At 34.6% G+C, this 26153-nt stretch overlaps 1 protein-coding gene across 1 annotated transcript; it reads left to right on the top strand.

The window, feature by feature from the left end:
• The first annotated feature begins 1179 nt into the window (after positions 1-1179).
• Positions 1180-13187, top strand: LOC133174045 (uncharacterized). The gene is made up of 10 exons (XM_061309086.1): positions 1180-1198; positions 1705-1873; positions 3745-3863; positions 4052-4165; positions 6373-6546; positions 11104-11219; positions 11344-11458; positions 11863-11871; positions 12082-12234; positions 12502-13187. Exons 1-10 carry the CDS (start codon positions 1180-1182, stop codon positions 13185-13187), a joined length of 1674 nt encoding a protein of 557 aa, XP_061165070.1.
• The last annotated feature ends 12966 nt before the right edge of the window (positions 13188-26153 follow it).

The following is a 26153-nucleotide window of genomic DNA, read 5'->3' as shown; positions in this document are numbered from 1 at the left end:
ATACAACAAAATAACATACAAGCATGAATGCATGAATGAGTGGCACTAATATACATGTATAGTTCAAAACATCAAAGTATAGTTCTAAGGCCTCGCTAGTATTAAATAAATCTATATGTATTACAACATAATTTAAACAGCAGTTTTGTTATTATTAATTTATTACTTTGAAATAACTACGTCAATGACCTACTTTTCATGCTAGTGCCCCCTGAGTATTTCTCGGAAATACGTCATTTTTTTTAACACTATGACCAATATTTTCTTTATTAACAAAATATAACCAGAAACAAAACTCCTTGGATAATGAAATATAACGAAAATGGAGTAGTTTTTCTCAATACAAAAAACAATAAGAGTTTGAGCAATTAAATTTTACCAGGCCGAATTTCCTCCTGAATTTTACCAATTTTAATCTAACTGTATATTGCCCTTACTCTGCTGGTATTAAATTTATATCAGGTCAGTGATAGAATCCTTGACATATATTGTCTGGAATAGCTTTGGTTAATAATTTTCATATTCTTCATTGCATGTTATACAATAATTTAAAATAATACTTGGGCTATAACACACATAATGTTTGCAAAATGATATTATAAAAACAAAGAATCTTAATTTTCAGAATAATATTTCAAGAGAAAAAATTAGTTTAAAAAATGATTTTTTTTCTTTAAATTAAGTCTGAATTTCCTCTGCATCAATATAAATTTTCCAGTGTTCTTGCATATTTTCTTCAAATACAGTTGAACTTCGGTATCTCGAACACGAATATCTCGAATACCATGGATATGTCGAAGTTATTGGGAAGTCCTTACCACGTATTTCATAAGTATTTTACCTCGATATCTCGAAGTTTTTTCTTCGTCCCATCGAGTTCGAGATAACGAGGTTTGATTGTAGTAAAACATTAAAATTTAATATTAATAATGGTTTATGAAACTGTCATTTTGTTCATATACAATAATTTGTAATTTAAGGCTTTGTACACCATATCAATCTGTTTCTGTCAACTAAAACCCTGAGTCAACGTCATCTTTAGATAGCAATTCATTTCCGGCTCATTTAGTGATTTCCATTCACAATACGTGTGCCTATACACTTCACTTGCTGGAATATGCAGTTATTTAACACTTGCTGGTATATGCAGTTATTTAACAATTATTTTTTTAAATCATAATGAATATACTGAGTGGAGGTAAATGCAAAAGCCAAAATGATACTTTGCATTATTCAAGATGTGATGGTTGCAACATTGCAATAAAAATACACTATGAAAGACGGACGTGTTATTGTAAACAATCTGAAATATATAATTACATATTTAAAGAGAAGAAAGTACGCAAACGATCGTACTACGATCCGTTGCGTATGTTAAAAAGATAAATGAGCCATACAACACTTGACTTTAACATGTCTTCCATATTTGGAGTTGGGTGGCTTCAAAAATCGCACGATGTAAACTGTTGTTACTGCTGCTGATGACAGCAACAAAATGGTTTTAATAGAATATGTACATGTGGCTATTTCATTAAACTTGATTATCATGAAATCCTTATTTATAATTTTTTTTACAGCTGTACATCTTTCATACTTCCATTTATTTACATTATCACTATATCCTTATTTTTTCTTACACACCTGACTGACTGACTGACTGTACATGTATATTTGTTTCTGAAACATGTTGTTTCCCAAAAGTAGTATACACCTGTACATTTCCGCTCTCCACTGGAAGCTGGACAGACAGCAAATATGGAACAATACAGTTTTCCGGGAGTATTATGTTTATGTCACAGAAGGGGTACGGTACGGGGGCCACGAGCTCCAACTGGACATGTGCCGCTGTTAGTGGATCGAAATATCTGGCAAGGTAACTGATTCTTTTCTTGATACAAATGTCCTAAGGCCTGGTCAAAACCTTTCTTTTTAATGCAAATAGCTTTTTAAACCTGATAAAAATAAAGGAAGGGAAAAGAATTAGTAGCTTCCTTGAAAAATTCAGACAAAAAGTTCTTTACTATCAGCATTGTTAGTGAGAACAACGTCTTTCACTTCTAAGTCAGGTGACTCATAACAACTGATTACATTTGGATCTTGGGTATATTATGTGATTCTTGATAAAGGACTTCAAAAACATGCATTTAAACGAATAATATGATTTTTTTCGTCACAAATTTGTAGTTTTAGTGCATTTAATGCTGTAGTGTTTTTGTTATCCATTAAAACTGTATTTTGAGTAATATTCATTTCTGCTGTAAACAATGCTAGTATTTATAGTAAGGAATGTACACAATAGAAGGAAAATGAAATTTGAAGATAAGGAACAGAGGTCATTCTTAAAAGTCCATTTAAACAATACAAATTCTGAGTCGAGCAGACACTGATCTCCTAAAACGGAGGTGGGATCAGGTACCATGCAGTAGTAAGCATCCCCTGTCGACTGGTCACGCTCGCCGTGTGTTTCTTGTCATGATAGGGTAAACAGAAAATCCGTGGACAATTCAGTGTGAAAATAATGGCTTCAAGACCCTCAATACACCAATGAAAAATGTTTTGGTGGCTCTGAGAAAATTATATCATATAAAGATATGAATATGGAGTTTATCTATTTAATTTTCAAATTTGTCATTTACCCCCAGGAAAAATATTCAAAGACAATGGAGTGTCGGTGAACTGAAATAACTGTTGCTTACTTAAATGGGTAATATGCATGAAAATTAGGGCTGTGCAGTAATATCGATATTCCGGTATATTGTGATTCATTAACAAAAAATATCGTATTGCGATACATTTTTCCAGTACCGATATACCGGCAAACTGCTTGGGCTTTAGATTTCTTAAGTAAAATATGAAATTTAGTATGTCGGAAACGTTTTCAATCGTGCCAAACAGTACCAAACGGTAAGGTTGCTGTTGTATGGTTGCATTTCGTTCCAAAACTGTAGTAAAATCAACAAAAAAATTTTGCAACAATTTATTTATACTAGTTTTACACACGTTGCTTATAGATGGAGGTTAATGAAATAAGAAAAAGAACATTTTTACTGTCTTTGAAAATATTGCAATACACATCGAAATACAATTCAAAATATTGCAATATATCGCAATACGAAATTTTCAGCCGATACCCAGCCCTAAATTGCAAATAAAGTGTTCAATTAATTCAACTAGTCCAAATGAAATGTTAAGAATGCTTGAATTGATTACAAATTGAATAATAAACTTTAAATTTTAATTCATTTCATGTTAAATCTAAGAGCAGATCAATCTAACTGCATAAAAATACCATGACTTAGAACTCTTTAGTGTGTAGTGTATAGAGGGTACTTAACATTTTGTATGAAAGACGTCAGAATATATTTGCAATCAATGTCATTGTATCGACAATAGAATTCGCAAAATGTTGAACGTTAAACGAGATTGTTGATATCCTGGTATCATCAACTTATTTTGTCAATAGCTTGCCTTGTTTTAAAAATTACTCGTAGAACATGCTCTGGCCAATCGAATCAACTGGGAGACATAAACTCCAAATGCAGGTGATAACGGTATATTGCTACATAAATAAGAGAAGTTGTCGATAGAAAAGTTTAAGTCATCGTGTTCTTCATAAAGTTTGATTCTTAGTTTGACGTCAGACTTTTGAGCTTGAGTTCTGTTCCTTATCTCCATACATTTCATCATTGTCTTTCTCTAGTAAAACATCCAAATATGAAACAGACCTAAAACTTCTTTTGATAGAACGACGACCACAGTATCTCTAACGTATGGATCCATAGGAACTCTTCATCTGTACCTGTATCTATGTATGGATATCACTATGGTTACGCAACATTCTTATTATTACTATCAGCAAACAGGTAAAAACAATTTATATAATTTATAAATTTATTTAAGAAGTATTTTTAAATATTCAAATTACATAAAGAATATTCTTTGAAAATTTTTCACAAGGAATATTTTCTTATTGTTTTTAGTTGTTTTCCGTCATTTTCTTTCTCTGCTAATTATTATTCAACATATCCAATGAAAAATTCTTAAATCTTAGAGGACAGCGTCGATCTGGGGCGAATGAAAGGAAGTGTGTCTGATTCTTATACGATTTCTGACGTGTGCACAACAACTGCTCCGGTAGAACTATTCCAAGTTCTAGTTAAACAAGGTACCCAGTTTAACACTATCGCCATAAATTTTCCAATGCTGGCAAAGCATGAAATGAAAAGGGTGAAGATAACGAACAGTTATCAAATTCATAAATCCAGTACAAAATTCGAAGAGGGCAAAACACGGACCTCTTGAAAAAAAACCCAGTTGGGATCAGGTGACAAGGAGGAGAAAATCCCCTATCGGCCTGTCACACCATCCGTGAACCCTCTGTATTGATCAGGGAAACTAAGTATTGTCAAAATGATATGAAACAATTACCTTACAATTGGCGGGAAACAGGTCAGTCAAAATACGACCCAACGATAGGTTGTATTTGCAAAGAAGATTATTATAATGATCCAGAATTTGGGAAAAGCTGACTTTAAACGAGATAGTTTTGAAGACAAAAATCCCTGTAACATCAAGTTGTTTGTCAGTAGCCTCCATCGGTGTAAAAATTGATTGTACTCAGAAAATGCTCTTTAGTATCAAATCAGTTTGAAGACATAAAAACCATATGCAGGTGTTTGTGGAACAGTACAACATAAATATAGAAAGTTGACGATGGAAAAACTCAAGTAATTCCATTTGTCATAAAGTTTATTGTTAGGTTACCATTAACGTCTTTTTCTAGTAAAATATCCAAATATGAAACAGATTTGTCAGTCTCTGTGGTATCTTTATTTGGAGTTCACTGGGATATAGAGTCGATTCGACATATGAATGTAAGTAACTATTGTTAATTGATACCAGGTAATACGTCGTCGATAAATCTAAATGTCGAGTTGAAGGCCACAGCAAGTCATTTCGTTTCTCATACGGTTAAGTTGTTAGTTGGTCATTAACATCTGTAGTCAGTAAAACATCAAAGTAAGAAGCACATGTGACAGACTCTTGTGTATCTTTAATTTCCAGTTCAATGGGATATATCGAGTGAATGAAAATAACTATCATTAATTGCATGATAAAACGTCGTTGATTTATCGAAATGTTGAATTGAAAGCATTAGAAAGAGTGTTCTACTGTACAAAAAAAAAAAAAACATATTCGAGAAGGTGTATATTTAAAATGTGGATACTTAAAAACCTTAAGAAAATTTGAAATCACAAGATTTTACCAAAACCAATAGCATCAAAAGGAATGACTTTTCAACACTTTATACAACCAGGGTTTTTCACATCATAAACAAAGTTCTGCTTCTTCAATAAAAATGGAACACGTAAATTTGCATATCTTGTCATTGGTCATATGCAAATGTATTTTGTTTTTTTAAAAAAACATTCTGATTCTATACAGAATTACTCTGCGGTTTTTCATCAAAAAGATGCTCGAATTTTTCATTGACAATATCTATGTAATCTTTGGAGAACAGGTCTTTTAACAATCAGTTAGAATTCCCATAGGTCCTAATTGTATCCCATTATTAGCAGACCTGTTTTTGTACTTCTATGGAGCAGATTTTATTCAAGAACATTTTACATGAAAAGAAGTCTCTTACTGTGGCATTCAATTCGACATTTAGATAAAGCAACGACGTTCATCTTCATGCCAATTTTGATTCGATATATCCCATTGAACTCGAAATAAAAGACACCACAGAGTATGGTACATCTGTTTCATATTTTGATGTTAACGTTTTAGAAAAAGACATTGATGGCAAACTAACAACTATACCTTTCTATTAACGTGATAACTTTAACATTTCTATCGTTAACTTGGTCTCCATGACTACATAGATACTGTCAATGAGGTACTCCAGCATCTTTAAGATCACATGCCAAATGTTTTGGCGATCGGCAACGATTCTGTGTGCGATCATACAACTAAAAAATATGATAAACATGCGATCGTGCAGTTTGAAATTCATTTAACACCTTTAATGAAATATAGTAAGAGATGGGCTGAAAGTCTGTCCAAACAGAACATGACACCGAACATTCAATTTCAGAGTACTTGTGTTTGGATTCAGAATTTTTTACAAAGTAATCCAGTAGATGACCAATCACAAGATATGAACATTTGCAAGTTCCATTTTTATTGCAGAAGCATCTCAAATTTCTGATTTTGTTTGTTTGTTTGTTTGTTTTTTTTTTTTTTTTTTTTTTTTTTTTTTTTTTTTTGCGTTAGAGTACAGCTTGTCAACATAAGGTATACATGTGATATGAAATTCTGTTTCCGGTGAGAAATTTGTTGACTAATTCATTTTTTTTTTTTTTTGGCCAGGGTCCGAAGAGAACGCTATGACGACATGCCCCACACCATTACTTGGCTCATTTACATACACTTATTACGACAGTTCTACATCTTGTGGGACGACCTCGGAGTGGGACGGATGTACAGACACTTCGCGTATTAAACTCAACTACACGCTTTGTAGCAAGGTCGTAGCTTACTCAGGTATGTGTTGAAGAAATTCATTGATGACCTTCTCTCTTTTTTCATGCATGTAGCATTTTTTTTAGGGTGGGGGTGTTTTTGTTTGTTTAAATGTCCACGTCTCAACGAGGATTTTTCATTTATATTAGTACGCCACCATTTGCCCGTGGATGGCTCCGAGGCCATAAAACTTAGATGAGCTCACTTTTGATCTCAGTCTCACTTTTCCACTAATAATTCCTTTTGTGAAAGTGAAACTGAGATCAATAGTGAGCTCATCTAAGTTTTATGGCCCCGGAGCCTGTTCTCGGCACTTATTGTCATTAAGCAGTGAGAAAAACTTTTTTATGCAAGCACCTACTGTGATGTATGTACGGGACCTTGGCCAGCCAATCTAGGAATAAAAATTCTATAGAATATTAATGACAAAAGATTCCTCTCAGAAAAGAATTTTAAAAATCTAGTTTGATATTGACCATCTAAAACTCGTAATAATATGTGTTCTTTGTTCTTCTTCCTTTGTACACATCATTCATTGAGATGTACAAGTAAATATATAATTGAATATGACGACCTAAAAGTGCTTATTTTAAGAGGTCCAAACTTCAGGGAGCCCCATCTTTCAAATGGCAACAGAACTTCAGGGAACCCAGATATTTCAAATGGCGCCAGAATTTCATTTATATCATGAATTCTGAAGAGGTTATCCCAGACTTTGTAATTAATACAAAGGGGAAGACCTCGACACTTTGAAAGGATGATTGATTGATTATTGCTTAACGCCGAGTCGGCAATATTTCAGCCATTTTTCGGCGGAATTGAAAGGATGAAGAGTAATAGGTACATATTGAAGTCTCTAAGTAGACAATTAAAAAAAGAAATATATACCACATATACATCTGTCTTAAAAGACTGTGATTTTTAAAAAAAAAAAAATAAGAAAGCTTACATAAAAAGTTTAGATGTAATGTTCCAAGCTGACAAAGCTGCAGCAACGTACGTAATCTTTGTTTGTAAGGCTCTTTATTACAACTGCACATTAGAAGAACTTGGCTTTTACTCCACATCTGGTAATCCAACTCACACTAATGATTCCCTTTCAAATGCTGAAATTCTTCAAAATCATGTTTCAGTTTAAAATACTTTAAACATCCCATTCCATGGGAATTGATTTGAGTAGCCGTACTTGTACTGGATTTCAAAACTTCATACAAATCCTAACAAACCAAGGTACACTGCAGGGTCCTGTTCATGTTCTACCAAGCCTCTTTCTGTAATCCTCACAAGAATATTAACTGCTTTGAAGGAGAGACTTCAGACCTACTGTGATTCAACATATTCAACAAGTGCTGTAAATCAAATGTATTCCCAACAAGAGGCCCAAGGGCCTTAACGGTCACCTGAGTACAACAATTTAGAGAATCTATAAACTGAAAAATGAAGCTTTTTTTCCAAAAGCAAGAAAAATAGTACGATTAAGATCAACAAAATAATTGGTCTAGTATCTATCTATCTGTCCCCCATTTATCACTATAACCATGCAGACTTTTCACAAAATATCTATTTTTAACCCCATATTATTACCTCTCACATTGGCCTCACTTGGCCTTTTAAGAACATTTAAAAAGATAAGTTTTTTTTTGTTTCATTTTTATTCATCTATTATTTCCAAGTGTACTTGATCATTAAATCTAGGAAAGTACTTTTTGTATTATACAATTAATGTTCTTGCATAATTCTCTTATTCTATTAACCTTTCAACATTATCCACAGTGATTAATTATCAAAGGTGAATGGCAAAGGGGAATAACTTCACTCAGTAGAATACAAATTAATAGAGCCCTGGCCAGGACCAGAACACTTGACCAAATGGTCCAGATGTTTAAAATTCTGGTAAAAATACCCTTGCTTATTAAAACTTTTACTCTGTTTGCCTCCAATATGCCCAGGAGCAGAGAAAATTTTCAAAGAAATAATGCATTTTTACTATTTAACACAGCCCTACCCTAACACCATTACCCATGACCCAGGGTCATGAAATTTAAAAATTTAGAAGAGGTACCCTCATCATCATAACTATGCAATTAGTTGAAGATTTTCACTATATTATCAATAGAGCCCCCCCCCCCCCCTCCCAGAGAAACAACAGAATCCCTGGGACCACAAGTTTTAAAAATTTTGTAAAAGCATCCTTGCTCATCATAACTATACACTTGTTTCTTTGCTTTATAACCAGGAGTAGAAAAAATATTTTGAAAGAAATTATGAATTTTCACTATATAATCAGTAGAGCCCCCCCCCCTTTCACAAGAACCCCTTACCCTGGGGCCGTGAATTTCACAATTTTGGAAGAGGCATTCTTGCTTATCATAACCATGCACTTCCTTTGTTTAAATAATAACCAGGAGCAGAGAAGATTTTCAAAGAATTGATGCATTTTCACTATATAATCAATAGAGCCCCGCTCTAACAGCAGAACCCCTGATCCTGGGGCCATGAAATTCACAATTTCTGAAGAAGCACTCTTGCTCATCATAAATATGGTTTTAGTTTTTTTAACACCCATGAGCAGAGAAGAAGATATTCATTAGAAGATATGTCAGTTTTGAATATTTTTAAAATTCCAAACAATCAAAATGAATTTGAATTACCATATTTATATTGGATTCCGAAACTTCCAAAAAATCCTTACAAACAAAGATACATAGCTGGTTCCAGTAAATGTTCAACCAAGCCTCTTTCTTTACTCCTCACTAAGATATTAACAGTGGTGAAGGAGAAACTTCAAGAGTACTGTGCAACAATATATTCGAGAAGTGGTGTAAATCAGATGTGGATACTTAAAAATTCCAAGGAACTTTTGGAAAATTTGAAATCACAAGATTTTACCAAAATCAACAGCTTAAAAACTTACGACTTTTCTACTTTATACACAACCATTCCCCCACGATAAATTAAAGTCCAGGTTTTTTGATATCATTGACAGCTGCTTTTTCAATAAAAATGGAACTCGTAAATATACTTACCTTGTCATTGGTCATTTGCAAAATTATTTTGTTAAAAAACATTCTGATTGTACACACAAGTACTCTGAAGTTGACATTAAAAAGATGCTTGAGTTTCTGATTAACAATATGATTGACAATATCTATGTGGTTTTTGGAGACCAGGTCTTCCAACAATCTATTGGAATTCCCATGGGTACCAATTGCGCCCCGTTATTAGCAGACCTTTTTTTGCATTCATATGAAGCAGAATTTGTCCAAAATCTTGTACGTGAAAAGAAGAAAACACTTGCTGTGGCCTTCAACTCGACATTTAGATATATCGACGATGTATTGTCAATTAACAATGGCTATTTCCATTCTTATGTCGATACGATATATCCTGGTGAGCTTGAGATAAAAGATACCACAGAGTCTGACACATCTGTTTCATATTTGGATATTTTACTTGAAAAAGACGTGAATGGTAATCTAACAACCAAGCTTTATGATAAACGTGATGACTTTAACTTTTCAATCGTCAACTTCCCTTACTTATGCAGCAATATACCTTCATCACCTGCATACGGGGTATATATCTCTCAGTTGATTCGATACGCAAGAGCATGCTCTACATATGTACAATTTCTAAAACGAGGTAAATTATTGACAAATAAGTTGATGAAACAAGAATATCAGCTGTCTCGTTTAAAGTCATCATTTCGTAAGTTCTATGGTCGATACAATGACCTTGTCAGCAAAAACAATTTATCATTGAGTCAAATGCTGACTGACGTTTTTCATACTAGTTGTTAGGCCATTGTTTACACACTGAATTGTCGACGGATTTTTCCGTTATTTTCCAATCATGACAAGGAGCACACGGCGGGTGTGACCGGTCGGCAGGGGATGCTCACTCCTCCATGGCACCTGATCCCACCTCTGATGTTTAGAGGTCCGTGTTTGCTCTGCTCCTATTTTGTATTGTTTAATGGACTTTTGAGCTTGAATACTGTTCGTTATCTCCATATATTTCATTCACGCACGCCGACGGACGAAAACGGATAGCAATAGGTCACCTGAGTAAACTCAGGTGACCTAAAAATTCAAAAGAATTCTTTAAAAAAAAAATAAGATAACATTTTTTCAAACTCAACAGCATCATAACGTTCGATTTTTCAACTTTAGACGATCGTTCCTCAAGATAACTTAAAAACCAGTCTCGTTTAGTCAGTATTTCGCAGATTCTTTGGTCATTGTAATTACATGTGCCTCTTTTGTAAACACAAACTATCGTTGGGTGGAATTTTGATTGACATGGTTTATACCAATTGCTGACTCGGCGTTTAATTTTAAACAATTTACCAATCATACTTGTTCTGACTTAGGGATTACTCTGTTTACATCACAGCCGCTGTGACCTGTCTACAGGGGATGCCATTTCCTCCCAGGCACCTGATTCCAACTCCATTTCATTCTACTCCTTGTGTTTCCGGGAATCCGCGTTTTTTGTCCGTTTCTCGATTTTTATTGCTTACAGGAAATACGAGATTGATCACTTTCCATTATTTTCATCTTTTATTCACTGTTACAGCTGGAGGTGAGCTTGGCTGTGTAGTAAACATTCAGTCCGGTAGTACTTACTATGTAGGGTTGTATAACTTTGATTCAACGGTAGATGGTGCAGCAACAAGAAGATATACTTGTCTGGTAATTCTAAATATTGTAATTCGAGTAAAATGTATTTGTAGATATGTTCAATGTAACATTGATCCCTTTCATTTTTTACTAGTTACATAAAATCATATTTTGTGCTTTCCATCATCCAATGTAGGCCATGTCTTCTGGAACTTACGTCAATATCTCTCAGTCACCTGACCACTGCCAAACGTCACAGTCTGCTCACGTGTTACCAACATCGGGAGCTTTACTGAGTTTGTTGCAAACAGGTACAGAATACAAGACAACTTAATTCAATGTACAGTCTAAAGAACTCAAGAATTTTTGGATAAAACTTGTTCAATTGGGGGCATGCGGGTGCATACACAAAATCCCAAAACAAGGAGTATCTTTGACATCGTTGAAGCATTAATAAACACAGAAATTTTTAACCTACTGCACTAGTAAAATAGGGGTCAACAAAATAAAATTAAAATTCTACAAAATTTTTTGTGGGACTGTATACATGTTGCAATGTTATGGCATACTGCCTTCAAGGATTAAGAGAGAGCTCATATTCTTGAGAAAAATATTGCAGATGACCACTTCCAAGTTTTAAAATGTTCTATCAACAAATAAAACAACTGAATTCATATTTCCTTTTTTCTTTTACTAGCATTTTTTATTTTTTCAGTTTCCTGTGGTAAGTAAATAAAATTCATATACTATTTTCTAGTATAAATCAAAAAGCAAAACGCCAAGAAAAAAAGTATCAAAAAGGAAATTAATAAAGAACTAAATGTATGTTTGAACCCTGTTTTGAAGAACCCCTTTTCATTGAGAATTTTTTATCATGACATTAAGGCGGTATGTGCAAATTCTTTATTTTTCTATTTTATGCTATCGTCCACAGCTCCAACTTCTTTAGCTGAGGCTAACAATACCTTAGCGATTGTTTTGTCTGTCCTGGCCGTTTTGTTTGTTATCTATGTGGTCATCGTCGTATCCCTGTATTGCTATAGACGAATCTACTGGAAGAGAAGGATGGACAGGAAACCTATTTTAAGTAAGTGGATGTGACGTCTGCATTGCTCTATCGTAATTTCGTGTGGCCTTTAGTAGTACACTTAAAAACAACCACAAGAAAAAGTGAGGTTATTTCATGAGGACATCTGAATTGTCAGAAATATTAGTTTTTTCCAAACGAAAAATATGCAGAAATGGAGAACAAATCTTAAATATGGTAACAATTAAGTTAATGTTATAAAAAATACCTTAGAAAAGCACTTGCATAAAGAGGAGTGAAGGTCTTGTGATGAATATCTCTTTCCAGTTCCAAAGGAACTGCCGACTGGTGGACATGAACTTTTGGCAGAGTCCGAGACAACAACTGATGTTAACGCTGCCATCAGGCGGGAAGGAACACACGTCTCCGTTCTAGATGGTGGAGGGCAACCTCAGACACGACTGATGGAAGACAGAATGAAACAAATGGTACCTATACCTAATGCCAATGTCCGTCCTCTATCAAGATTTTATCTCAGTAAGAAGGTTCCGAGAATCGATAAACTTCAAAGCTACCGACACAAAGAGATGCACAAAGTTTCTCAAGTCTTCAGTCGCAACAGTAGTCAGCAAACTATTTATCGTCCGACGGTAGCTAGCAGACAATCCTCAATGTCACGAGCCAAGACGTTACATCGAGGTTCCACACAAACATTGACAAATGGTAGTCTTTATTCGGGGACGCTTCCCTCATTGAGGAGCTCCTCTAGTGTGAGACTTTCCATTTACAGTTTATCCAGCAAACAAGATGCCAAGTCATCGGTGTCGTCTGGTTTTGGAAGTGATGATGGTAGAACTATATCTCCGGATCCAGAAATTCAGAACCAGAACAGAAATAAGACATTGTCTAGAGCCAGCAAATCAACGTACAATAAGGTGCGTCCTGTATCACATGATCAAAATACTGAACCCCAAGTACCTAGTTTGTACAATTTTGTGATGGCTGAAGGATAGTTTCCAATAGGATTATTTTTTTAATTTAATTTTCTCGTTTTAGAAATAATATTATTATGTAATATTCGTTATTATTTGTGTACACAATTAAAGAAGGAAAACTTTGTTATGACATGTGACCTCTAGAACATGTGCATTGTAATAGGAACAAAATTAAATAAATAACAATTCCTCAATCGGCTTCCACTATCCAACGAACAGAATAAATCCTATTTTTTCGGGGTTTGTTAAAGACATTAAATTATGCCATGATATTTCAGAAAATACTGCTAACATTTAATAAAACTTGGTTGATATTGGCAATATACAGATTTGTAAATTATTGAGTAAATATTTTAAATTTTAGCATATAGTCATATACATGTATATGAAATATATGGAGATAACGAACAGTATTCAAGCTCAAAAGTCCATTAATCAATACAAAAAGGAGCAGAGCAAACACGGACCTCCAAACATCAGAGGTGGGATCAGGTGCCATGGAGGAGTGAGCATCCCCTGCCGACCGGTCACACCCGCCGTGTGCTCCTTGTCATGATCGGGAAATAACGGAAAAATCCGTCGACAATTCAGTGTGTAAATAATGGCCTAACAATTAGTATGAAAAACGTCAGTCAGCATTTGACTCAATGATAAATTGTATTTGCTGACAAGGTCATTGTATCGACCATAGAACTTACGAAATGATGACTTTAAACGAGACAGCTGATATTCTTGTTTCATCAACTTATTTGTCAATAATTTACCTCGTTTTAGAAATTGTACATACGTAGAGCATGCTCTTGCGTATCGAATCAACTGAGAGATATATACCCCGTATGCAGGTGATGAAGGTATATTGCTGCATAAGTAAGGGAAGTTGACGATTGAAAAGTTAAAGTCATCACGTTTATCATAAAGCTTGGTTGTTAGATTACCATTCACGTCTTTTTCAAGTAAATATCCAAATATGAAACAGATGTGTCAGACTCTGTGGTATCTTTTATCTCAAGCTCACCAGGATATATCGTATCGACATAAGAATGGAAATAGCCATTGTTAATTGACAATACATCCTCGATATATCTAAAAGTCGAGTTGAAGGCCACAGCAAGTGTTTTCTTCTTTTCACGTACAAGATTTTGGACAAATTCTGCTTCATATGAATGCAAAAAAGGTCTACTAATAACGGGGCGCAATTGGTACCCATGGGAATTCCAATAGATTGTTGGAAGACCTGGTCTCCAAAAACCACATAGATATTGTCAATCAGAAACTCAAGCATCTTTTTAATGTCAACTTCAGAGTGAACAATCAGAATGTTTTTTAACAAAATAATTTTGCAAATGACCAATGACAAGGTAAGTATATTTACGAGTTCCATTTTTATTGAAAAAGCAGCTGTCAATGATATCAAAAAGCCTAGACTTTAATTTATCGTGGGGAATGGTTGTGTACAAAGTAGAAAAGTCGTAAGTTTTTAAGCTGTTGATTTTGGTAAAATCTTGTGATTTCAAATTTTCCAAAAGTTCCTTGGAATTTTTAAGTATCCACATCTGATTTACACCACTTCTCGAATATATTGTTGCACAGTACTCTTGAAGTTTCTCCTTCACCACTGTTAATATCTTAGTGAGGAGTAAAGATAGAGGCTTGGTTGAACATTTACTGGAACCCGCTATGTATCTTTGTTTGTAAGGATTTTTCTGAAGTTTCGGAATCCAATATAAATATGGTAATTTAAATTCATTTTGGTTGTTTGGAGTATTAAAAATATTCAAAACTGAAGATATGCATGAAGCTTTATGGTATTAGAGAATTGTTCTTTTATTTTTCTGACGAGTTTTCATAATCATTGCTATAATGAGATTTAGAAAAGGATCCTGAATCGACAAAACTATAAATACCGATAAATAAATGCATAAAATTATCACGTGAGTTAACTGTTTGATCATCATCATAAATCCAAAACAAAACCAAAAAACAAACAACAAACAGACGTTTCTCGTATTTACATTTTACCTGATCATATTGCTTCAATAAAAAAAACGCTGTTTTAATTTAGTAGTTAGAAACTGTACTTTGGAAGCCCAACCTATCATATTACTAATTAAGCCACAAATAGTGTGAAGGCAGTTCAGTCACGTGATGAGCAAATGGTTTTATGGAGATATAAAATCTCTTTCCTTATTTGTAGGTTTATCTCAAAGACATATTTGAAAATATTTTAGTCTAAACAGATGTATGTAATTAAAACAATTATGGATATTGTATACTATGTAGTATTTATGACATCAGAGAACTTATCTCGATAACACTTATATTAATCAAATATGTCATCTTTATGTGATGTATACATAACAATAATTTGTAATTTATCAACATAAACGTACAGAATAATTGGTAAACAATAACTGCTAAAGTTTAAAGTCGTAGATGAAACCAGTTTTATGTCTCACAATCGGCGCCTCGTTGATTTTGAGCGCAACCTTTTTAATGAGAGATATAGCCCTTACATCTATGTATTCAAACATTTTGATCAGGAACTTGTAGTCCCCCACAGAAAGCAGACCATTCTTTTCCAGGTAAACAAAGTCCCTTCTGATGGTGGTGTACTCGTGACGGGTAAATCGACAATATCTCGTGAGATAGTTCTTCCACCGCCGGAAGTTCTGCCCACCATTCATACTTCCGGCTAAATAGGCTGTTGTTAGCGTCTCCTTCAAGTTGTTATGGAGATCGAGTTTGGTATTTTTACAGAGGTGAGACCTGTAATGCATGTATAAGATTATTTTAGTGTAGAAATTTTCAAAACAATAAAAGCGTTGGAGTAAAGCCCGTTTAGTTTGCGAATGAATGATCATTGATAGCAATACGCTGTAACTAATGTGACTAAATTAATTGCAGCTGTATAGAGTTCCGGTGTCAATTGAGACAAAAAACTGCTTTATCGATTAAGTGACCGCTTTCTGATATCATATCTATAATACAGGTTGTTGTTCCTTCTAGAGGATAAACAGATAAATGTACCTTAATCTGCAAACTCTCATATTTAATGAGAAAGGGAGAAAAATTTGCATCGATTTATTTTAAGATAGGGTTTCTTAAATACAGCACGCCAAACAGGCATTTGTCAACCAATCGATTACTGTTATCGGAAGACTGTTCAAAACAGCCAAATTTAAATCTTTTTAATTAGATGGTATGCTACAATGTTAGAGTGGCAAAAGGTTCTCCATCTCGGAAATGTTCAGGTGAATAAAGTGTACCATACCAACTATGAATTTCATAGCTCTTTTGTTATGAAAGTCCATTGGCCCCATGCACGGTCAGAGGTTCTAGTATTTGAGTGGAGCTCATTTCCCTTACAAAACTGTTATGTTTGCTGCAGACCTGCAGCAAGTCTGCTGCAAGTTTGCAGCAAACAAAATTGTTCGCAGGAAGAAAAATTTCTCGTTCGCAGATGATTGCCGCTAGCTGCGATCTTGCGGCAAACATTGCAGCAATTGCTGTAAGCTTGCAGCAAATTCGCAGGAACTCAACATTGCAAGAAACATACACGCCAATCTGTTGTTCGCAGCAAGTTTGCAGAAAACATTCAACAAATTGAATGTTTGCAGCAAGTTCGCAAGAACAGTAAACAACTCAAATCAGCCAATGAAATGTAGATTGTACTGGGGTCAACACAGAATTCGCCATTTTGAACATGTTGAAATGTTTGAATTGAAGTTGTATATGTATCAGCATTTAGTAAGGAATATGTACCATTTTGAATGGTTACAAAAGCATAATTCTGGATGTAGGTGTACATGGCATACACAACATTGATAAGATCTGATTTTGTTTTATTTTGATATGAAACAATTATCTCTTTAAAGAATCTTTAAGTAACTGATGTACTTGCTAGGTCAAATCTTAATTTATTTATAAATTTTAATCTTTATTTTAATATCACATTTGTATGTTTCGTTAAATGTATTAAAGGTTCCAAATCAATTATTATAAAGGTTTATTTGTTTTCAAATAAATTGGTATTAACCGGAAAATTTTATTGTTAAGAAATGTGGAAAGGTACACGTATGAAATCTCAACCTCTCTAATGTCTCCAGCAAGTTTGCAGCAATGTTTGCTGCAGACTTGCAGCAAATGTTTGCGGGAAGGCAATATTTTTTGCAAGGGTGATCATATAAATGCTTTTAAAATCTTATCTCTACCCAAGTATATATAGCAGTCAAACTAAGCGCATGGTTATGACAAACAAGGGTACCTCTTCCAGTGTGAGAAATTCATGGCCCTTGGGTAAGGGTTTTTCTTAGAGCGGGGCTCTTTTGAGCATATAGTGACATTTCATTAATTCTTTGCATGAAAATCTTTTTCTCTGCTCCGGGGAATTTACCACATAAACAGATGCATGTTTATGTTGAGCAGGGGTGCCTCTACCTTAATTGTGAAGTTAATGGCCCTGGCTCAAGGGTTCTAGTGATAAGGTGGGGTTCTATTGATCATGCAGTGAAAACGTCAGTTCCTCTAAAAATCTTCCCTTCTCCTGGGTACCAAATTCAAAGTTGTAATGAGCAAAAATGTTTTACCAGATTTGTGAAAATCGTGACCACTGGGTCAAGGGTTCTGGTGCTAGGCAGGGCTATAGTGATCCTGTAGAGATATTTCACTCTACTTTGAGAGAAATTATTTCCGTTTGATTGTTTACCTATGATAATTAATAACTGTATATAATATAAGTGATAAAAATATTTAATAAAATAATTATACAAGGTTTTTAGGGTAATAATGTTTAGGTAGACTTGTGAATAATAAATAACTATCATTAGACTAAAATACCTTACTTTTTGTTTTGTAAATGTCATTTAAAGATCAAAGGGGACCAAGGAAAGAGGTCTGTACCGGGTTTTAACACTGAATTTTCATTCTGAAGCACTCTGGGGTTGTAAATATGGTTGATAATTGCGAATGGGAAAATCGTCAGCAATGGCATTTACAATCAAGTAAATAGATCTACTTTCAGAGTTGTTGAAGATTTCCAAATTTACTACATGTACTTTGCTTTTGCCCTCTCTCTCTCATGTTAAAGCAACATATCTTCCTTTATCGGTTTATTTTTCTTTGTTATAAAATTGTTAAATTGTCATTTTATTGATTCTTTATAGGGTTGTATTATACTCAGATGACCATTAAGACCCTCATTTGGTTTTTTTTAATGTGTACTTATTGTGAGAACTTGAGAAATTTGATAATACAAGAAAGATGACCTACATCTGACAAGCCTTCGTCTTTAAGTCATTAAATAACTAACTCATTAGATATCAGATATAAACAATGCTGTATATGGATATATGATATCGATCAGTATATATTGCTGTGTTTAGAATAATCACAATTTTAAAGGGGTCTCTAATTCTACGTATCCTTTGCTTCTTTGAGCTATCATCACTGAAACATGAGATTTGTTTGTAACTTTGTGTCTAGGTTAACGAGTAGTATTGTACATGTACTTTGGATAAGAAATTCATATAATAAGAACAGTGTCGAATACTGGCACAGAGAAATTCACATTATTCAAACTATTTAATAACTGGTGTATATTTAATTGTCCTGTAGTTTTTTTTTAAATATACTTATCTATATTCTTAGTGAACTTTTTTAAATATTGGTTAATGGAAAAATCAGGTTCACTCTTAGCTACCGTAAAAGTATGATTACTAGTAAATCAAAGGGACACAGAATTCCTGGTCGATTATTTCGTAGTTTGATGTATTTTTACTAAAGAATACAATTAAACGCACAAAAAAGGTTTGTGTAATGTATCAGGTACACAGGCTTTATATACTATAATCCCTATACCGGATATTAAGGACTGAAACCTATAAATGCCTTTCTGATGTCCACAAAATAACAGAGACAAGTTAATCTCACTTACATGGCTTTTCTTTACTGCTACCCTGGCCTGGTCGACAAACGTCGCTCTGTTTCCCGGCAAACCGCAGCTTTCTGGTGAAGCCGAAATGAAGAGAATAACCGCTGTAAAATGATTGTCAGCTTTAGAAAAGCCGCTGTAAAATGATTGTCAGTTTTATATCCTAATTTTTTTTCTTTTCGTGCTTTATGATTAATAAACATGAAGAATCTGATTATACTGTACCTTTATTGGCTGTTAAAATAAAGGACCACAAACTCGCTCTTTAATGGGAGAAAATCAAAAAATAGTGACCACAACAAAACACATACATCTACAACGGAATGCATGTTGGGTCTCCTACCGGTAAGTGAAGTATTTCCGACAAAAATCATTAAAAAGGGTTCACTCCTCATTCACTTCTTGAAATCATAAAGACTATTTTATTTAAGTACTATGCGCAACATCTGATAAAGAAAACTCTCCAGATTTAAGAAGTATGAAATGAAATGACTATTGAAATCTGGCCAAAACCGTAGGAAAAGATTTGAAGCAATGAGAAAAAAAAACATAAAGAAGTGATTCACAACGTAATGGAATTTATTAACATATATTAACCTATTCTTCAAATAAGTGACTTGAAGATGTATCAAAACTTAGCTTCTAATTGCCCTTTGACCTTGACCTTTGAAATCTGACCTTAGATTAAGTATAAGTGAAACACATTTGGTCAATAAAAACATATTTTTAAGCTTGAATTCATTCCAGTTCAGATTTCCAAAATTAACGGCCAGACCCCATTCCAGTATCTGTTTGTTTAATGATCTTGCCTGACTAGAAATATGACCACGAGTCGAGATGGGATGACATGCAAATCCTTGGTCATAGGCAACAACAGATTGTGTTGGAATTTACTTTTGTAACCGTTTTTTCCTTTTTCACATTTAAAGAATTAGATGACATTAGAATTCTATTGAAAATATTAGATTCTTTTATCTGGTTCTATAAAACTTCCATGGAGTATTACGCATTGCTGAATCAGAGACATGGCGATCTAAACACTGACGCTTAAAGGGGGAACAGACAGTGAATAATTTGCCAAAAAAGTCGATCAACATTATCCCCTCTTCATGTAGTTAATATTTCATGAGATGTACTTCAGCTGACATATGTAATTCATGACAGACGTTTTGTAATAAAAGAAATGATAGGCTCGTTCTAGGTATCTTTAAATGATCAAGCCCATTGATTAAAATCTATGCACCAAATCAGTTAAATATCTAAGTTTATAATTGTTAATTCAAATATTTTGAAGCTGTGAGCGTTTGTATAAATATATGATTGATATTTTTTTCACCTGCTGTATTAAGTAGGATTTATTTCACCCAGTTCAAGCTGGGAGGGACAATAAAAAATCGAGTGTCAACATATCGATGGAATTTCAATTTCCCATAAACAAGAATATTATTCAAATGAAGACAAAATGCTTTTTCGTGATCATATAAATTGACTTTGAACACAAATAAAACTTTATTTTTAAAAAAAATGCGTTTGAATATCATTTGTATACATGATTCATAAACCTATGTCATTAAGGTGTCATAATAAAACACGTGAAAAACTAACCAACGAGAACATGTATCTACAGTCTTAACATGCTTTTTGTAATTAGTTTATGGTATCGTTTTTATCATTAGAAAATATTGATCAAATTTATTTTATTGATAAACATTTTCTTTCGATTTAATCAGTGGTCGTACTTACCTAATGGTGCATGATCCAATACACAAAAGATTACTTGAGAGATTGCGCCCGATCCGCGCGGGAAGAGCAACCTGAGCCACTCTGATTATCCAATGTGACTTTATTATTCCAGATAAGATTTTCGGGCCGATCGCCGACTTCAGGAGGGACTTTTAAAAAAAAGTACACAAGAGGTTATCAAAAGGGATTTTATAGATCGTTTAAAGAAGTTATTATCGAACTTTAAGGCAGGTCTAAGTGGCGATTTTGACATATACTAGCTTTTTATCTTGGTGATGTAAAAAGATTAAATCTATAAATCAAAATCTGCTATCCGCCTAGCTTCAAGACATTTCACAGCTTTCAAAGAGTATGAATGTATTTCAATATGATATCGCCAAACTATAACTACAGTGCCGGATTTGATAAAAATTGAATTGACAAGGTGTTGCCAGTATTGCACAGTTGAGAGTTCTGCTGTAAGGTGAGGAATCCCACTGCAGCACGTGGGGACTGCCATTAGGCCGAGACCGTATAAACTGAGGCCCTATGTCGCAGTAGAAATCCTAAGGTGAAAAAATAAGTGTTGTTCTTGGGGGGGGGGGGGGGAGGAGGAGGAGGGTTCAGTTTGCTCTGACATCAAAGGTCAAGGTCATATATGGGTCTGTAATGGTACATGATAGACCCTCTGCCAAACATATAAAACCAAGACATAATGATTGAACATTGTATGAGTGTTTTTCTATAAAAGCGATTGATTGATTGTAGTTTTATGTTCTTTGCAAGATTATTTCACTCATATAGAGATGTGAAGGACTTTAAATATAGACCTTTAATCGTTAGGACAAAACAGCACTTTTACTTTGAAAATTCTTTCGACAAAAATTATTCTATGGTTTAAAAAATATATATAAGTCTATGATGAGTCTGTAGCTCTACTGGTGTGTACTTGATGTATCTTATTATAGTCCTCTTATGTATCAAGTCTTATTGAAATCTGACTAAAACTGTAGAAACTGTAATAGAAATTTCTATTTCTAGTAACCTTGGCAACACTGACAACATCGTTTGACAAAATCAAAAACTAATTAACAAAATTATGCATCTTAATCTATTCACTTGTGTACCAAGTAACATTGAAATCAGATCAAAACTGTAGGAGTATTGTTTTGAAAGAATTTCACAGAATTTTTTATTTATAGTAACCATGGCACCATCGTTTGTCGAAATCAAAATCCGATATTCAGAATAATGTATCTATGTAAAGTGTACTTTTGAATCTAGTCTTATTGAAATTTGACCAAAATGTAAGAGTAGTGTTTTGAAAGAATTTCACGGAAATTCCTATTTTTAGTAACCATGGCTACACCGTTTGACGAAATCAAAAAATTATGAACTTAATTATTATCTTAGTACAGTATACTTGTGTAAAAAATCTTACCGAAATCGGACCAAAATTGTAGGAGGAGTATAACGCTTTGAAAGAATTTCACAGAAATTCCTAGTTTTAGAAACCATGGCAACACCGTTTGACGAAATCAAAACCCCAAAACAGAATTATGTTTCTTAGTATAGTGTACTTTTGTACCAAGTCATACTGAAATTGGACCAAATCTTTAGGAGGAGTAACTTTTGAAAAATTGTTTACAGGCAGATGTGGACAGCTAGACGGACGGAAGATCTGGTCTCTGATCAAAAGAGTTAACAAGATTTTTTTTTTTTGAGAATTTAACCCAAACCATAAAAAAAACATGTTTGTTTTTTTTGGTTAGAGATCAACCTTAAGAACGCTCTATACACTGCACACTAAAAGAGTTCTAATGGTATTTTTATACAGTTAGGGCGATCTGTCCATAGTTCTAAAGTGAAATAGATCAATTGACATCTTAAGTTTTAATACTCAATTTATAATCAATTCGGAACAAGGAAACTTGAGAGAACTGTATATGGTCACAAAGAAGCTCTCCAACAAGTTCCAGCAGACAGACAAGCAAGTGAAGGACAAGAACGGGAAACCTTTCATAACAACAGAAGAACAATGAAGAAGTGAGTAGAACACTTTGGAGAGCTATTAAATAGACCAACACCAGAAACACCTCCGGACATACAACCAGCCGATACAGACCTCCAGATCAACTGCGACAAGCCAACAAAGACAGATCAAGAGAGCAATTACCAAACTTAAGAATGGAAAATCGGCAAGTCCTGACGAGATACTAGCAGAATCCATTAAAGCTGATACAGAGACAGCTGTTGACATCCTATACAACCTCTTCAAGAAGATCTGGGAGGAAGAGAACATTCCGAAGGAATGGAAGGAAGGCATCCTTATTAAGCTGTCAAAGATGGGAGATCTGAGGGACTGCAGTAATTACCGGGGAATAATGCTCCTCTCAGTGCCTGACAAGGTCCTCAACAGGATACTTCTCGAGAGGATGAAGGAGGCAGTGGACCCAAAAATCCGTGACCAGCAGGCTAGTTTTAGATACAACATGTGCTGACCAGATAGCCAGTCTGCGCATAATCATTGAACATTCACTTGAATGGGAGTCCCCCTCCCCCCTCTGTATCAACTTCATCGACTATGAGAAAGCATTCGACAGCGTGGACAGAGACAATGTGGAAGATACTGAGGCACCATGGAGTACCCGAGAAGCTCGTCTCCCTGATTCGAAACACCTACCAAGGCATGATATGCAGAGTTGCCCATGCTGGCCAGATGTCCGAGAGTTTCGAGGTCAAGACAGGAGTTCGACAAGAATGTTTGCTGGCACCATTTCTCTTTCTCTTGGCCATTGACTGGATCATGAGGACTACCACATCAAGCAGGAACAATGGTACACAGTGGACACTCCTGACGCAACTTGAAAATCTAGACTTTGCCGATGACCTGGTTCTCTTTTCGCTCAACCACAGTCAGGTGCAGGATAAAACAACTCGCCTTGCATCAACATCAGCATGAACGGGACTCGAGATCAACTTGAAGAAAACAGAATTGATGAAGATAAACACCACTGCCCAAACACCAGTCACAGTTGGTGGTGAGCCCATCAGAGAAGTTGAGTCCTTCTTCTACCTGGGAAGTGTGGTGGACAGACAAGGTGGCACAGACCTTAACATCAAGTCAAGAATTGGCAAGGCAAGAACTGCATTTACCATGCAAAAGAACATCTGGGCCTCAAAGAACATCCGCATTACTACCAAACTGCGGATCCTCAACTCTAATGTAAAGTCCGTCCTATTGTATGGTGCAGAGACGTGGAGGTTGACCAAAGCAACCCTGTAGAAGATCCAGACATTTTACAACATCTGTCTCAGGCGCATCTTCAACATCCTATGGCCTGAAAGGATCACAAATGAAGAACTATGGAAGAGAGCAGGGCAGGAACCAATGGACGTACAAATCAGACAGAGGAAGTGGGGCTGGATTGGACACACGCTAAGGAAAGGAAATCATCATTCAGCATCAAACGCCAGACCCTGACATGGAATCAACAAGGCTAAATAAAGAAGGGACGTCCAAGAAACACCTGGAGGCCTGACTCGGAGTCAGAGCTAAAGACACAGGACATGACCTGGCAGGATGCAGTAAAAGCAGCCCAGAATCGAGTTCGTTGGAGCACTGTCGTCGATGGCCTATGTTCCTCATGGAACGACAGTAGGTTGTAATCAATTCAAGTTTTCTAAACATTTTATTTGGCCTATATGAAATTGAACACTTTATTTATGTATACTTTTTTCATTTAAATAAGCAACAGTGATTTCAGTTCATCAACACTTCGTCGTCTTTGAATAGTTTTCCTTTGGGTAAATGGCAGGTACCGTATGTTCAAAATTAAATAGATAAACTCCCTATGCACATCTTTATATTTTCCTCAGCATACAAAAAAATCATATGTGTATAGAGCGTCCATAACCATTACAACATTACTCCTCATTTTAAATTTTGTTTGTGATATTATGACCCTTGAATAACTGGACTTCAAGTATTTCTCGGAAAGATACGAATGTTGCGTCAAAAAGTATATTTTTAAGGTAGAGTTTGTTCTTGCACCATGTTTTTTAAGCAAGAAATGTATATTTTTGCATACTTTGAGGATATAATTTCAAATATATGGAGCAAAAACCGTCTTATATGGTAAAATCATAGTATAAAGAAATGATCTTTTTGCCCTCTGTGGTGTACGCATGTTATTTCAAGGACAAATGTTTAATACTTGTATAAGATTGTTGCAAATAGTGGCTATTTTTCATAGAGTATACATAAAAGTTAATTGAAATATCAATAAAAAAAATGCTATTATTGAGATTTATTTTTTGTTGAACCATAGGTATTTCGCACGCTTTGTTCGTCCATCTTTATCAACACGGTAAATACTCGTGTTTATAGTATAATCTTCGATAAAGAGTCTCTAATCATAAACTGAAAGCATAAAAATCATCATTGACTTTTAATCAATTTCAACTTTCTTTTTCCCGTACTTTACAGCTCTAATAGAATCATGTAGAAAATAAAGTATTTTCATGGAATTCAGTTTGAAAACGTGAAAAGTAATCCCGATGCCTATATTTAATTTAATATTATTTTAAAGAAGAGGCCAAGAACATACAAATTACCGTTTTCTGAGAGACTCTACGCAATCTGGATACATTTCCTTTGTCTGATATGGAAAAAACTCCCGTATGCATGACTGGTTTTCTTCATTTTTCATTGAAAATGACAGTTTAAAATATGATTTTTTGTCTTGTTTACCTACAAATTATGCCCCGAAACACCTTATTTGACCAAGCTAAAGTTATAAAGCATCATTTAAGGAATTTATTTCTCAAATTTGAGAAATCTGTAGGTACCTTTCATTTACTAGATCTTGAACTTAATGTGGAAAATCTCTCCAATCTTGTAATACTTCCAAAGCGCCTCGGTTGAGAAGCTAGATATTCTCTAGTGATGTGGTCTACCAAAATCAACCAACTTTCCTGTGCAAGCATTATGAAACAGGATACGTATAATTAACTATTTATAACAGTACATAATACTCTTTATATGGAATAATGATTTAAAACCTTTGTATTAAACAAATTCTGAGTGGATAACAGCGTTGGAACATATCTTGCACTGGAAATGTTTCTACATGACGTGTCATCATCCAGGAAGTTGAGGTTCCGTGACATTAACATGCAGTATAATGATAAATCAACATGTTTTTGATAAATTTCAGTGATGGACGCGTCATTTATTTACGTACCAAATATAGTCGACAGAATCCATGTACTCGGTATATGCACATACTCGACAGGATAGTGACCCCATTCCAGAAGGACATTGACTCGTC

Source organism: Saccostrea echinata, unplaced genomic scaffold (genome assembly GCF_033153115.1).
Source record: "Saccostrea echinata isolate AGI-Se365-2 ecotype Australia unplaced genomic scaffold, CSIRO_AGI_Sech_v1 ptg000057l, whole genome shotgun sequence".
NCBI classification, from domain to species: domain Eukaryota; kingdom Metazoa; phylum Mollusca; class Bivalvia; order Ostreida; family Ostreidae; genus Saccostrea; species Saccostrea echinata.
This window is presented reverse-complemented; position numbering and strand designations above follow the sequence as displayed.